Consider the following 12,018-nt stretch of genomic DNA (forward strand, 5'->3'; position numbering starts at 1 on the left):
AACCCATATGGTCCCCAGAACCTGCCAGAAACAATCCCTCAGCTCTGAGTTAAAAGTAAGCTCTGAGCACAGCCACAGGAGACCTAAAAACCAAATATTGCTTAAGCCGAGGAGCTCCCTTCAAATTTAATGATTCGCTAAACACTGGGTTTTGTTTCCTTATTTTTTTAATTTTTGGAAACATGCCTGGTGATGCTCAGGTTTACTTCTAGCTGTACTATTACTCTAATACCTAATTTTACATTTTATGAAACTCTAATTTGTTTAAGGCTCTGTGCAAGGTTCTAAGAAACAAGAAAATAAATTAGGGGTCTAGAGTGATAGAGTAGTGGGTAGACATTTTTCTTGCATGTGGTTGACCCAAATTCAATCCCTTATATCCCATATGATTCCCACCACCACATGGCCACAAGTAACTTCAGGGCACTTCCAGGAGTGGCCAAAGGAAAAAAAAATAACAAAAATCAAATATGCTTGGTTCTCAGGGTTTTCAGAACTTAGTTTACATATCTGAGAGAATACAAGTACATTTATGTAGGAATAGAAGATCGTGCAGATATACAAAATTAACCTCAACTGACATTATAATGAAAACGTCAACAAAGTACCTAATAAGCAGAACCCCAGACATTTGGGGGGAAAAAACAGAAGTGGGGGTGGTTGTTTGTGACAAGCATTGAAGGAAAAATCATGTTTTACTAAGCAGAAAGGATCCAGTAGAGTGTATGTGTAGGAAAAATAAAGGCAGAGATATGGTGGAGATGATGCAATAAAAAATAGGGATGATTAATCTCAGTAGAAAAAAGAAAAATGTCTGATTAAGGAATTTAAAAAATAAATATTCATCATCTTATCCCAAATGTAAAATTTTCAGAGAAAATGGGAAAGTAGGGTCCGGAGAGATAGTACAGCGGCGTTTGCCTTGCAAGCAGTTGATCCAGGACCTAAGGTGGTTGGTTCGAATCCCAGTGTCCCATATGGTCCCCCGTGCCTGCCAGGAGTTATTTCTGAGCAGACAGCCAGGAGTAACCCCTGAGCACCACCGGGTGTGGCCCAAAAACCAAAAAAAAAAAAAAAAAAAAAGGGAAAGTAAACTGTGAAAACTGATTAAAAGTCATTTTTTCGAGGTTGTCAATAATTATCTAGAGTGTCAAGTATTCCTGCTAGAACTAAGCAGTTTAAATGAATGCCTTACCCTATTTCAAGGCCTTGACTATTACATGGAAAGCCTACTAAAAAATCAGAGGCATTTATTTTCCATACTGAAAGCATGCTCTTAAATACAGATGCCAAAAAACTGAGCTAGTAAAATGTTCAACATAGCTTAGAAAAGCAAGTTAACTAATTAAATGAGCTACATCTTTCTAACTACTACAAAATATCAGAAACTGCAAAAACTGTTATATTTAAGGTCACTAGTGTTTTATTTTAAAGAATATTTTCATATCTAAGACTATGCAGCAAACATTTGAAATTAAAAATAAGTCTAAGCAGGCCTATAGAATGCTTAATGTCTAGTATTCATTAATTCAATACTGATAATGTTATTTACCATTAAATTCATATAACAATTAAATCACATAAATACATTGTTTGATATTATTTCACAGGGCAACTAAAGAGCCTTTATAGCACCTACTATAAAGAACCAAGAAAATGACACTAGAAAAAACAAAATTGAACACGTAAAAAGTCATTGCTATCTCTACTGCTTGAAAGTACGTTAAGCATTCTTAAGAAAAGTACCTGACCTCAATTAGCTTTCGATGTCCTTATCTGTGCATAGTCTATGGATGTAATAATTATGTACACCCTTACCGTAACAATTAAACGAGATCATGTCAAAGGATTCTGTAAAGAAAGATGATTAAATTGGTTGTTTCTAGTTAAGTTTCTACCCCCAGAAATATCATTATATCTTTCCCTTATGTATGTAATTTGAACTATCAGAGCATCCTTTATGTAAGAATTCAATTGCTAACCTTGCAACATACACACATTTCCCTACCATTTTAACTTCTAGCCTGAAAAATCATCAACTGCCATTCAGACTTTTACAGATACTTCACAATGAATCTCTTGTTTCAACTTGTTCTCTTAATATCCTTTAATCTAGATAGCAACAAAAAACATGTTAAACACCAAAATCAAATTGTGTTATTCTACTGCTCCAATGGCCACCTGTCATACTGTCAGAAGGCTTAAGTTTCAAGCAGAAACTAGAAGGCCTTCTTGATCTGGTCCACTTCTCCACATGTCTCAACCTCAGTTCCCTCCTTTACAGATTAGAACTTCTTGATTATTACTGTTCCTTAAGCAGCCTTCAAACAGATATTTTATTTGTTTTTTTTTGGAGGGGGGCCACACCCGTTTGATGCTCAGGGGTTACTCCTGGCTAAGCACTTAGAAATTGCCCCTGGCTTGGGGGGACCATATGGGACGCCGGGGGATCAAACTGTGGTCCTTCCTTGGCTAGCGCTTGCAAGGCAGACAGCTTACCTCTAGTGTCACCTTGCCGGCCCCTCAAACAGATTTCTAAACAGTTAATGTTTTGGCTTTGCCTGATTAGGACACTTTCCACAATGATCACGAACTGATCACTCTCACATTTATCTACTTGGCTCAAGTGTGACTACTATAGAATGACTGATACCTTTGTGAACAGCAAATCCTGTCTCGTCACTCTCTATCTCATGTTGATTTTTTTCACTGTCCTTAGTTCACTGATATACATGTTTACATTGCCACTGAAATATAAACAGAAGCAGAAATGTATCTTTCTATTCAATAGTATTTGGGTTATTTTCACAAAGCGCAGATTCAGGAAATGGCAACAACTTGATCTAAGAGCAGGTTGTCTTATCTCACCACCTAAGGATAAGATGAAATCAGAAGACACATTATCCTTTGATCTGGGCAAAAGCCAAGATTGCTAACTATAGAAGACTGACTTTCACAACCATGACTGGGCAGAATATATCCTGGGACCAATAAGGAAGATACTAGCCTAGGCTTTGGCCTACAATCTCTACAACAACCAAGAGGTCTGACTGAGACAACTGCAACTGAGCAGAACTTCTGGAAACATAATAAAAGACTCTATCCTAGGCTTCGTCCTAGGATTGTAGCAAAAACCAAGACCACCAACTATAGAAGACTGATTAAATTCTAGAACCGTAAAGACTCCATCCTAGACTCCATCCTGTGACTTGTGCAAATACCAAGATTACTAGCTACAGAGGCCTGATTTTATCATCTACAACTGAGCAGAAAGTTTCCAGACACCACAGAAAGACCTAGGGGAGAGTAAAAGACTATGTACAGAGCCTGTAGTTATTCCCATGACAGTATGCTTCAAGGGCAGATAAACCCTGTATCTTTTAGGCCAGAAGAATTCCTTTTCTAATCTCCCCAATATTTACTGTGCTTATGGAGGAGGAAGAAGAAAGAGGAAGGAAGAGGAGGTGAAGGAGGAAGAGGAGGAGGAGGAGGAGGAGGAGGAGGAGGAGGAGGAGGAAGAGTTAAAGTTTTGTCATTGTTTTTTTGTTTTTTGTTTTTATTTAGTTTTGTTTTTATTTCGGATTCGTGTTTAGTGTTTGGTTATTGTCTTTATTGCTGTGCTGCTTTTGTTTTATTTTTGTTTGTTTTTGTTCTCTTGTTGTCTAGGATTTTGGGGGGATTGTTTGTTTGATTTTTGTATTTTTGTTATTTTTTTCCTATTTCCCTCTCTTCTCTTAAATTGATATTTATAAACTCTAGATGGACTCCTCTCAGTTTTTGTTTGTTTGATTTTTGGCCGCTTTATATATTTTTTTCTTTTTTCTTTTCCTTCAAACAGAACCACATAACTTCAATCATCTTGTTCTGCCTCATAAATTGAGGGGGAAATAATGGATGGTACCAAGACCAAACAGGTGTATGAACATTGAGTAGAAATAAAAAATGATCAGACTTAAACACCAAATCCAAAGCCAACAACAACAGAATCGATACCCAATCTACAAGCTAGACACAGAGGGGACCACTTATTCTAGCAGCCCAGGGGATAAAGGAGTGAGATATGGGAAACATGCTGGGAACAAGGGTGGAGGGAGGACAACATTGGTGGTGGGAATACTCCTGATTCAATGTTTCTATGTACCCAAAATATTACTGTGAAAGATGTAATTCACTTTGGTAAATATAAAAATTATTTAAAGTTATACATATATATGTATATATATATATATATATATATATACTTAAAGAATAGTGAAAAATATTCTTGTTGTGTTTCTCTTCCATTTTCCCTTTCTTCTCTCAAATTGATATTTATAGCTTGCTTGTTTGATTTTTACCCCATTTTATTTTATTTTTTTCTTCAAACAAAACCACATAACTTGAACCATTTTGCTCTGCCTCTCAAACTGAGGGGGAAATAATGAAGGGTGCCAAGACCACACAATTGTATGATCACTAAGTAGTAATAAAAATGATCAGACTTGAACACCAAATCCAAAGTCAATGACAACAGAATTGATACTCAATCTACAACAAGCTAGTCAGAGAGGGGACCACTTATACTAGCTGCCCCAGGGGGTAAGGGAGGTGGATATGGGTACGGGGGTGGTGGGAGAACAACTTTGGTGGTGGGAATTCCCCTGATTCAATGTCAATATGTACCTAAAATATTACTGTGAAAGATTTGTAACCCATTTTGGTCAAAATAAAATTATTATAAATAAAATAAAGAAATAAAGAATAGTGAAAAAAATAGTTCAGATCCCCTTTAGTTGATGTGTGCCACAGAAAATAGGAGAGTACCATGAATTACTTTAAGGCACTAGCAAAGCTGGAATATATGTGCAAGCTCCAAAGATTGTATCCCACCTTGGAATTTGAAGTGGACTCCAAGAAACAGAGTCTGTTGCCGAAGCCTTCTGCTGCCAAGCATAGTTTTTGTTGTTCTTTGTGGATGGTTGCGGTACACTGCAGAACCACTTCATCATCCTGCAAAGGTAAAGAAAGTGACAGAGAAAAAAGTGAGATTTGACATGACTAGACAGATCAAATTGATGCATAAGAACATTATTTTAGTACATTCTTAAATCTGAGGAGAAAAATGTAAGAACAACCCTTCAAAAAAATCCACCCATAGAAATCAATCACCAGAGCACTTGTACTTGCGAAATAAATATTACTAGGTAGAATGGTTCAGAGTGAATATTTTGCTATTCAAGGCTTTCAGGTTTTCTTACTGTCCTTACTGATCCCGAGAAGCAAGCTGCACGGAGAATAGTAAAACATTATTTTTCCATGTGAGCACTCTCACTGTCTGATTTAATTATCCAAATTACCAAGAAATTGACTGACACTTTTAGGACATCAAGTGTCACAAGAATGGAAGAGAATCTACTAGTGGGCACACAGGAAGTTCCAAACTATCACAGGAAAAACAGGTCAGTAACATAATTTCAAGGTAAAATTAACCAAGAAAAACATAGTAGTTCAATAATACATTAAGCTACTTGTTCATATCTGAAATGACACTTCAAAGTGTACAGAGAAAGGCCAGTGAAACAGCACCAGGTATAAAAGCACTTGCTCTGTAATTATCTGACTTTATTCAATCTCCAGCACCATATACTGTTCACCAAGCACCACCAAGAGTGATCCCTATGCACAAAGCCAGAAGTAAGTTCTTCACACAACCAGGTATGCTCCCAAAGCAAGCTAAAGAATTCATTAAATTTCATACATTTTAAAAGTGTCTAGAGAGACAATTTCTTAAATTAGTCTTCTAAAATTTAGTGCTAATTTCCAACCAGTGAAAAACAGGTGGCAAAAAAATGACACCAGGGAAAAGATGACAAATTTTTGACTTAAGCAAGAAACACCGACTTTAAAATATTTTAGTAGTCTAATCCATATCCCAGACGTTGGTGTTCTAGCAGGCCATGTATTGAATCTCTAAAATGACAAGAGTCAACCCAACTTCCATCAAATTAGCAGCCCACATTCATATCTAAGACTTCGTGCTTTCTCATTTAACCTAGTATGTGAGGTTAATTTACTAGTTAATACCCCAGGGCTTTTATGAAACTTGAAGATTTCCTTCCACTCTGCCTAGTTCCAGCATATGTTCATAACTACATTTACCACTACTTTTTTCCTGAACTCCAATAGCACCACTTATTGTACCTCACACTACACCACTACACACACACTTACACTTCACATTCCACACAGATGCAGATACAGCATCTTTATCCAAGCATCCAAGCAAAGTTGGGCTTCAGAAGCAAATCTCGATAGATTATATAGATAGATAGATAGACTGATAGATAGACTGATAGATAGATAGATAGATGATAGATAGATAGATAGATAGATAGATAGATAGATAGATAGATAGATAGATAGATAGATAGATAGATAGATAGATAGATAGATAGATAGTAAGCACCTAAATTAGACTTGAGTCTGGGGCCACCGGACTCAAATTTATGTCCCTAACTTCTAAGAAGCACTATCTCTAGCAATATTAAATCACAAAGTGTCTGGCCAGAAAAATGAAAGAATCAGCTATGAAGTGGTCTTTATAGAAAGTAGTAAGCAAATCTGTTTGAGTGGAAAACTAACAGGCAGTGACAGAACAAAAAGAGACAATTGAGCATATTATGAATATATAATTTAAATTAGGTCAGTAATTAAATTTTAATTAGAATTTAGATGAAGGAAGGTCATAATTAAGTAATGCTATTCAATAGAATTCTAGGAAAGAAAACAAAAAGCAACGAAGACATAGGAGAAAAATGGGACCTTTTCTTTCATTTTAGAGATGAAAAAAAATACTTGGTATAAACCCATTTTATAGAATAAAAGTCTTTTAAATCCATGTACTTATTTAAACTAAACAGAATTTTTTTCTCTTCACTTGCTTCTATACTAAGATTTTTTATGTCCCCCTAAGACCCCGGAAAGAAAATCAAAATAAGAACGAAGTAACCAAAAAGTGGAGGGTTTGAGGCCAGTCTTCATGTAGGCAGACAAGAAGGCTAAAAAAGCTGCTACTCTTTAGGGAGCTTTATAACCCTAAAAAAATAAATAAATAAAATCACAAACCACTGCCCTGCTTTCTATTACCTCTAAATATAGGGAATGCTAAACACCATATGGGAATATGTAACCAGCCACTGACTAACATCTCTAACATAAGCCCCACCATGGGAAAGTTTCTAAAGGAAAACTGGTAGGGATGGGTAGGACAGAATTTTCTATTAAACAACTAGACTAGCATACTGAATGCATGGATGCAGATACAGTCCTGTAGTCTATTTGATCTCTATGTAGCACTGAGTTGGGTCAGAACCAGTGAAGATCTACCATAAGATCATATGAAAAGTCCTTTTCAGTAATAAGATAATGTGTCTTATCTATCCTCTCTTGCTTTTCTTTTCATCAAATGTGTGGAAAACATGAATTTTGCCTCATGAGTAGTGATGCAAAACCATTTCTTTCCTTTTAGGGGGCCAGGGTGAAGGGTAGGAGTTGGGAAAGATCATACTCAGCAATGCTCAGGACTTACTCCTAGCTCTGTGCTCAGAAGTCACTCCTTGTAGGATGCAAGAGACCATATGGGGATCAAATCCAAAGTGGTCACATGGATGGTAAGTGCCCTACCTTGCTATTTGTATTTGCCCCCCAAATACATTTCTTAATAGTTTATGAAGAAGTATAGTTTACTAGAAACCATGATTAAAGGAAAATTTTTGTTCTTATATTAAAAATTCTTGAAAATGATTATTTCTGACATTTTAACAACTGTCATTAAAAGCATAAATAAAAATGAAAGAAATAGAGGAACATGCATCAGAAAATATTATTCAAAACTGAAGAGATAGCATAGTGGTCAGGCATTTGCCTTGCACGCAGTCAATCCAGGACAGATAGTGGTTCAATTCCTGGCATCCCATATGGTCCCCCTAGAAATCAGGAGTGATTTCTAAGTGCAGGGCCAGGAATAACCCATGAGAACTGCTGGGTGTGACCTCCCCAAAATATATTATTCATAGAAGGTAATGTAGTTTACTTGTAATTATTCTTATTTATTTGTAAATATTTTATTTACCAGTAAATATTTTTATTTCAAATACTTTAATGCCATGACTGTTATAAAATGCATGTTCTAACATGCATGTTTACATAAGTTTTATATATATGTGTTCAGATATTCATTTACAAATTTATAGATTTGTTTTTAAAAACTGAAGTATTAGGGAGCCGGCAAGGTGGTGCTAGAGGTAAGGTGTCTGCCTTGCAAGCGCTAGCCAAGGAAGGACCTTTGTTTGATCCTCCGGCATCCCATATGGTCCCCCCAAGCCAGGGGCAATTTCTGAGCGCTTAACCAGGAGTGACCCCTGAGCATCAAATGGGTGTGGTCCGAAAAACAAAACAAAACAAAACAAAACAAAAAAACTGAAGTATTAGTTTGCAAAGTCATGTTCTAATTTATTTCTACAATTGCCAGACTATGTTTTTGCTAATAACACACATAATTTCATTATGAAAATGGAGATTGCTATCTAGTGGGCTGAGATTTAAAATATCCAAATTTTATAAACATTCTATAAATCATCTTACTTTTACTTGTATTCAGTAAATATTTCAGCTTTCTACAGTAAATGAGTGAATCAATGAACCAGAAAACTATAATATTAAACTGTGTCTAAGAGGAGTCAGGTGGTACATTTGAATTATAGAAAATTATACATAGTAGATGAAAACTCAACTAATGTGCTATCTTTATTGAGCTTATTCAAGTGTCCTAAAGATTATGAAAACCCTAATCAAAAAATCCATGATATAAATTTTAGAACCATTTCTTGTAGTTGAACATAATGAGCCATAGGAACCCAACTAGAAAATTATGATATGAAGACTTTGTTCAGTATATAACTACATAGTGTTAGGTGATTTTTCTTATCACTTTGTCCATGACGTTTTCATCAGGTAGGAGGAAATAATAATCTTAAATAATAGTGACTTACAATATTTCCTCAGATATGATTATTTAATATTTTTTTTTTGGTTTTTGGGCCACACCCGGCGATGCTCAGGGGTTACTCCTGGCTGTCTGCTCAGAAATAGCTCCTGGCAGGCACGGGGGACCATATGGGACACCAGGATTCGAACCAACCACCTTTGGTCCTGTATTGGCTGCTTGCAAGGCAAACGCCACTGTGCTATCTCTCCGGACTCCTATTTAATCATTTTAATAATAAAAACATAAACTAAGAATTTTTGGACTAGAACCACTCAGCTTGAATCCAAGCTATATATTTTATTTTATTTTATTTTATTTATTTATTTATTTATTTATTTATTTATTTATTTATTTATTTATTTATTTATTTATTTATTTATTTATTTATTTAACGTTTTTAGTTCACACCTAGCAGTGCTTCTGACTTAGTCCTGGCTCTGTTCTCAAGGATCATTCCTGGGAGATTCGGGGACCCACCTGGAGTGTGAGAAATTCATCCTGTATTAACCACATGCAAAGACAAGTATACTACCTACCACTCTAGCCCATGAATCTAAGCTATACATTTTTTTTTTTTTTTTTTTTTGGTTTTTGGTTTTTGGGCCACACCTGGCGGTGCTCAGGGGTTATTTCTGGCTGTCTGCTCAGGGGTTATTTCTGGCTGTCTGCTCAGAAATAGCTCCTGGCAGGCAAGGGGGACCATATGGGACACCGGGATTCGAACCAACCACCTTTGGTCCTGGATCGGCTGCTTGCAAGGCAAACGCCACTGTGCTATCTCTCCGGGCCCTAAGCTATACTTTTAACTAGTCACTGATTGCCAAAATTTTTATTGATGAAATAAAATTCTATTTATATTGTTGTAAAGGCCCAGGAAAGGGTGTTCAATATATAAAACACAATTATAGATTCTATATTATATTGTTTTTTAAGGATTAAATTTACTTATTCAAGACATATTACCACCAGTAAAACAGAAATAGTTTCTGCATTCATAGAGCTTATATTAAGAGGAAGCAAATTAGATAATAAGTAAATACCTAGTTATAAAATTTCAATATCAGATCATGTAAAGCCAAGACTAAAAAGACAGAGTTGAAGGTATTAAGAGTCATATTATAAAATAGACAGAAACAGCTTCTCAGATGAGGAAAAGCTGAACAAAGACCTGGAAAAAATGAGAATAAGCATGTAGCATAGTCCAAGTTGGAGTATTCCCTGTAATGGGAAAAGGTTTAGTGAACTATGAAGAGAAAGGGAGTCAGTGAAAAAAAATCTGAAATGAGGAGAAACTCAACAAAGCTGGAGCCAGAAGAAAATGGGAAGAATTAGAGAAGAGTTAGGGTTTGGTTCAAATATGATCCATGAAAGGCTGTGAGCCTTTTTAATTTTTTTTTGAAGGGGAATGTACATCCCAGTGTGTTCAAAATTTACTTCTGTTTTTATGATCAGAGGATCATAAAATTCATAAGAAATACATTAGCTAAAGACGAATATTTAAGATTCATCAGGGTGAAAATATATTTAGAGGCTATGATACTAGTTGAAATCAGTAAGTAATAAATGAGTAAATCAAGAGGAGGGACACTAAAAATGAATGCTGAACTCTAGAACTAATACTAGATGAGAAGAGGCTATTAGGAAATTGGTAAGAAAGAATTCAATAAAAGTAAATTATTACGATTTTTAATAATAGAATGAATAAGAAAACAGTTAAACACATCCAAAATTGATGAATTACATCTGACTACATAGTACTCATTGACAGCCTTGTCATGTATAATTTTGGCAAAGATGTGAAGAGTGATCCAGAATGAATAGGACCTGAGAGAGAAAGAAAGAAGGGAGTATATAGGCAGATATAGGAAAATCTTGAACTATGCTATAAAACAGAGAAGTGGGCTAAGAGATAGTACAGCAATTAAAGTGTATGCTTTACAGGAGCCAACCTCTATTACAACATGGTCTCTATTACCACATGATTTCCCGAAAATTACAAGTGCAGTCCTGGAGGATCACAAGCACTAATAGTGTGATCCGAAAGGTTTTCAAGCATTTCCAGGGCCATCTGGATAATTCCAAAAACTGAAGGGTTCTTGCAGTACTGTATTCTCAGGCCCTTGCATTGAGCCAATGGTTTGTTAGCAGAGAATAAGCAGGAGGAGCCACTGATACTATTGAGTACTATTTGGGAGGGAAATAAAAAAATGGAGCAGAAAAATAATATAGTGGTTGAAGAGGGATACAGATGATAGAAAATAAAAGCTAATGTAATATTTCAACACTTCTTCAAGTATCATGAGAGGAAAATAATTGCTTTATGGTATAATGGTTCAGATAATGAACATGCATGCATACATACGTACAAATGAATATATAATAAAAGGGTGATTGTTTTGAGCAAAATAAACAGGCTGAACACAAAAATGAAGTTGATATTTTAAATGGCTTCATAGGGAAGATCTATGTGATAAAATGGCAACTGCCTGAATGAAGTGAGAAAGCACACCAGGAATAAAGCTGGGAGAGAGTTTCGAAGAAAACAAAGTGTTGTGAATGTGTTTAAAAAGTATGTTACACATGCTGATGCTTATGGAGATAATCCTGGGGGTCCAATAAAAACACAAAGCTAGTGATTTGGGAGGAAAATGGGTATCCCCATTTGGGCTTGAAAACACAAGTGGGAGAAGTATCCTCTAATTAGAGCAAAGAAAGAGTTCCTGGAAGCTTGACTGATTAATGGAGGAAGAGTGGTAAGTTTACATTCTGTTGTCACAGTGAAATAAAAAGGAAAGCCATCAACTAAAGAATGAGAAGGGAAAAATGGGGCTTGAGTAATACAGGACAAATGTCTAGGGAAGGGGCCGGGCGGTGGCGCTAAAGGTAAGGTGCCTGCCTTGCCTGCACTAGCCTTGGACGGACTGCGGTTCGATCCCCCGGTGTCCCATATGGTCCCCCAAGCCAGGAGCAACTTCTGAGCACGTAGCCAGGAG

The 12,018-nt window shown here is 36.1% G+C and overlaps 1 protein-coding gene across 1 annotated transcript in view; it reads right to left on the bottom strand.

Moving 5' to 3' along the window:
- Positions 1 to 12,018, bottom strand: part of RYR2 (ryanodine receptor 2) — a 685,578-nt gene that overhangs the window by 492,818 nt on the left and 180,742 nt on the right. Inside the window, exon 2 of the mRNA XM_049789034.1 lies at positions 4,870 to 4,989. Within this exon, the coding sequence (XP_049644991.1) occupies positions 4,870 to 4,989 (120 nt within the window). The remainder of the gene's footprint in view (positions 1 to 4,869; positions 4,990 to 12,018) is intronic.

This window comes from Suncus etruscus, chromosome 15 (assembly GCF_024139225.1).
Source record: "Suncus etruscus isolate mSunEtr1 chromosome 15, mSunEtr1.pri.cur, whole genome shotgun sequence".
Lineage (NCBI taxonomy): Eukaryota > Metazoa > Chordata > Mammalia > Eulipotyphla > Soricidae > Suncus > Suncus etruscus.